The sequence below is a fragment of the Odontomachus brunneus genome, unplaced genomic scaffold, assembly GCF_010583005.1.
Source record: "Odontomachus brunneus isolate Ranch 3 - 2012 unplaced genomic scaffold, Obru_v1 Obru_scaffold_683, whole genome shotgun sequence".
Classification (NCBI taxonomy): Eukaryota; Metazoa; Arthropoda; class Insecta; order Hymenoptera; family Formicidae; genus Odontomachus; species Odontomachus brunneus.
This window is the reverse complement of record NW_022640133.1, coordinates 1-3271: the sequence shown is the minus strand read 5'-3', so window position 1 is coordinate 3271 and position 3271 is coordinate 1. Positions and strand designations below refer to the sequence as shown.

The 3271-nt window shown below is 29.1% G+C and overlaps 1 protein-coding gene across 1 annotated transcript; it reads left to right on the top strand.

Annotated features, from left to right (window-relative positions):
- Window positions 1–17: 17 nt before the first annotated feature.
- Window positions 18–2624, top strand: LOC116853753. Its single transcript, XM_032834947.1, has 3 exons — window positions 18–524; window positions 666–981; window positions 1626–2624. Exons 1-3 carry the CDS (start codon window positions 462–464, stop codon window positions 2123–2125), a joined length of 879 nt encoding a protein of 292 aa, XP_032690838.1. The 5' UTR covers window positions 18–461; the 3' UTR covers window positions 2126–2624.
- The last annotated feature ends 647 nt before the right edge of the window (window positions 2625–3271 follow it).

Sequence of the window (3271 nt, the reverse complement as noted above, 5' to 3'; positions counted from 1 at the left end):
CTCTCTCTCTCTCTCTCTCTCTCTCTAGGACACGAAAAGAATTTTTCATATTAAACATAACAGAACCGAACCGAAGTTAACAATTTACCTAAATGAACGGTATCCAAGTAAACCTCTTCCTATTAATAGCATTGAAATACAACATTTCTCGCTTAAAAACATTGAAATGGAAAATAATTTTAAAGGATTTCCAAAAAATCTGTGTAACATTTATCAAGTCTGAATTTTGATTTCATTAAAATTGCAGACTAATAAAAACATTTGCAAAAGAAATACTTTTACATCTATTGTGAAAGAATGGTTAATCTGTATGTATCACTTTTCTAGTATCTTTCATAGAGCTTCTTTCTTCTGGTGTAACACTTTCATGTTTTATTTATGTGAAATTATACTGACTCAATTTCATTCAGTGGCCCATCATAATTGTCATATTTTAGGCTAAAGAAATAAGTACTTCACAAATGAACCAAAAGATTTTATCTGCTCATTTGAGAAAGGTACAGACTTGCGATGAAAATTATGAGGTAACATTTATGTTAATATAATATTTGTTTACAATTAATGTGATAATTTTTTAAATATAATATTCGCTTTATTCATATATGAAATTCATTCTCCACTCTTATTTCCTTGCATTGTAGCTTATATTTCAATTTGTTATGTAGGAAAAAGAAGTGCAGCAGAGCAATAGAGGAAGGCAAAAACATGAGGAAAGTGTGGACCAGAATTGCTACGTTAAATTTCAGAATTGCCTGAAAGAACTCCAGTGTTGTAAACAAGACCTGCAGGAATGTAGAGAAAAACTGGAGAATTGCAAAGCAGACCGGGATATATGCCAACAGCATTTTGAGGAGAGTTTAGATAAAGAGATGCAGTGGTCAGCTAAATACATTAGCCTGAAGGAAAGTAAAGCTTTTCCCCTGACAGAAGCCACCGGACAACAAATCTTGGATATCCTGCTGGAAAAGAAGCAGACAAAAGGTATATTGAATAAATTGTTAAGTTAAATGAAATAATACTTTTCAGGTACACATATATTACTAATCCTTTGTGAAATCGTGGAAAAATCTGTATTTTGAGACGTTTACGTACGATTATTGTGTAGGCATTAACAAAATTGTAGTTTTAAATGCATTTTAACTGAATATATTATCAACCTTTCCATACAGCACCAATTGTTTGAAAAAGCTTTCAGAAAAGTTCCAAAATTATTTTAAACTTTCACATTTTATGTTCAACAATTCTTAAATAGTTCTTCAAAAAGTAATTTAAAATATTGCAAAAAAAATGTTTCTGAAATGTTTCACATAAATATAATTGGTCTCAACTTTCTGTTGAGTTTAATTATTCTTTAATTATTTCTGAAACCTGTCACATGAAACAATTTAAAAAATTTTCAATTGAGTCATATCTGAAATGTATCATGTGCAATACACTTGAAATCTTACTGTTGATTTATTTCTGATACCTTTTACATAAAGTAATTTTATAAACCTTCCAGTTGTTCCTGAAAGCTTTCACATGCAATAGATTTTAGAAATTTCTGGCACTATGGGTACATATATTTTAATTATATATGTAGATTCAGACAAACAAATTATAACAGATCTGTCTTGTACTTGTAGAACGAACATTGTCACCAGATAATAATGTTAATGAAGTTATGGCACTTGACATAACCATATCCACGGGCAACAATAATGACAAGAGTGTTATTTCAAAAGTCGCATACGATGAAATCATGCGCGAAAAGGATAATGGCAAAGTTTTAAACGGCTTGTCCTATGCAGTTTGGGGAATAGATGTCCTATCGAATAGAGTCGTACGCTCTGCTGTGAACACTCCTTACAAAGAGCTCACACCAACGAAGAAAGCAGCAGTGGTGAAACTGTACGCGCGATGGATGAGGGAAGTTCGTAAACTTCCAGAACATATCATTAACGAAGAACTGGAAAGGAAGAAATTAAATGAGAGATTTAATAAAGCCATAACAGGGGCACGCAAGAAAGTACAGAAAGTAGAGGAGAAGAAAGGTGTGCTCCAAGCATCAACATCAAAATCTAAAAATAATTCGCCAAAGAAGTCATTATTGGAAGAGTCGACTGAAATAGATAGCGACAATTAACGCACAAAAAGCCATGGATATATTATCCAATTTTTTAATTTGTTTTAAATATTTCTTTTTTTATTTCCTTTTTTATTTTTATTTTGTTTTACTTTTATATTTTATTACTTTTCATTTTTTTTATTTTTTTCTTATATCAATGTGTTTCGAAAATGTCATTATACGTTTTAGTAAAGCTACACATTATATAGGCGTGGGTACACTATTGCTCATTTATATAACAATATTTAGGAAAGTGTTATTAAATGTATAAGTACATACGTTGTTATAAGTTACATTTTCACTTACACAATCTATATTAAAAATGTATAATTTTCTGTATGAAGCGTGGTCTACATTGGTTAGTAAGCGTAAGAACTTACTGGCCATTGTAGACCACGCTTTATATTCCATATATCCAAAGAATACTGCGTATTTGTGCAATAATGTTTGACGCAGTTTAAACATTTTTTCGACATGTACATGTTATTTTCATTAAACAATATAACAATATGTTCTACTTCCATATATTTTTATTACTCTGTTATACTTTTCATATATATACATTCATCTCTCATACATGCATACATATATATGTATATATGAGAGATGAATGTGTGTGTATTTATATATATAATTTTTTTCTACTACAACTTCATAATGATTTTTTTATAATATAATTATGTACGGTCACCTGTTATACATCCAAGAAACTATAAGGAACTAATAAAGGCAAATGTATATACTGATATTTACTTTATTTTTTTTCGAGCTATATTATATAGCGAGGAAAATATGAAAAATAATAGGAACAAAACGTTTTATTAATACATTTGCCTTTATTTTTTTTACAGTTTGTTGGATGTATAGTACGTCACCGTAGAAAATTAAAAAATAAAAAAATCATTGTGAAGTTGTAGTATAAGTTCGTACTTTTTCTACAAAAAGAAAGATTTTATATGAAAATTGAAATTTTCCAAAAAGTAAACATGTGTACTTAGTCTAAAAATTAAAAATATATAAGACAAACTTCAATTCTCAACGGCACCCGGGAAAAAATAGTTGTAATTACATTAGATATATGTAGATCACATTAGAGCAAATTGGATCTGATGTGATTCCATTATATATATATATATATATATATATATATATATATATATATAT

Coding starts and splice junctions, on each gene's coding strand:
- LOC116853753 (XM_032834947.1), top strand. CDS start 462: ATGAACCAAAAGATTTTATCTGCTCATTTGAGAAAGGTACAGACTTGC. Junction 525..665: donor CTTGCGATGAAAATTATGAG/GTAACATTTATG, acceptor TTTGTTATGTAG/GAAAAAGAAGTGCAGCAGAG. Junction 982..1,625: donor GGAAAAGAAGCAGACAAAAG/GTATATTGAATA, acceptor TTGTACTTGTAG/AACGAACATTGTCACCAGAT.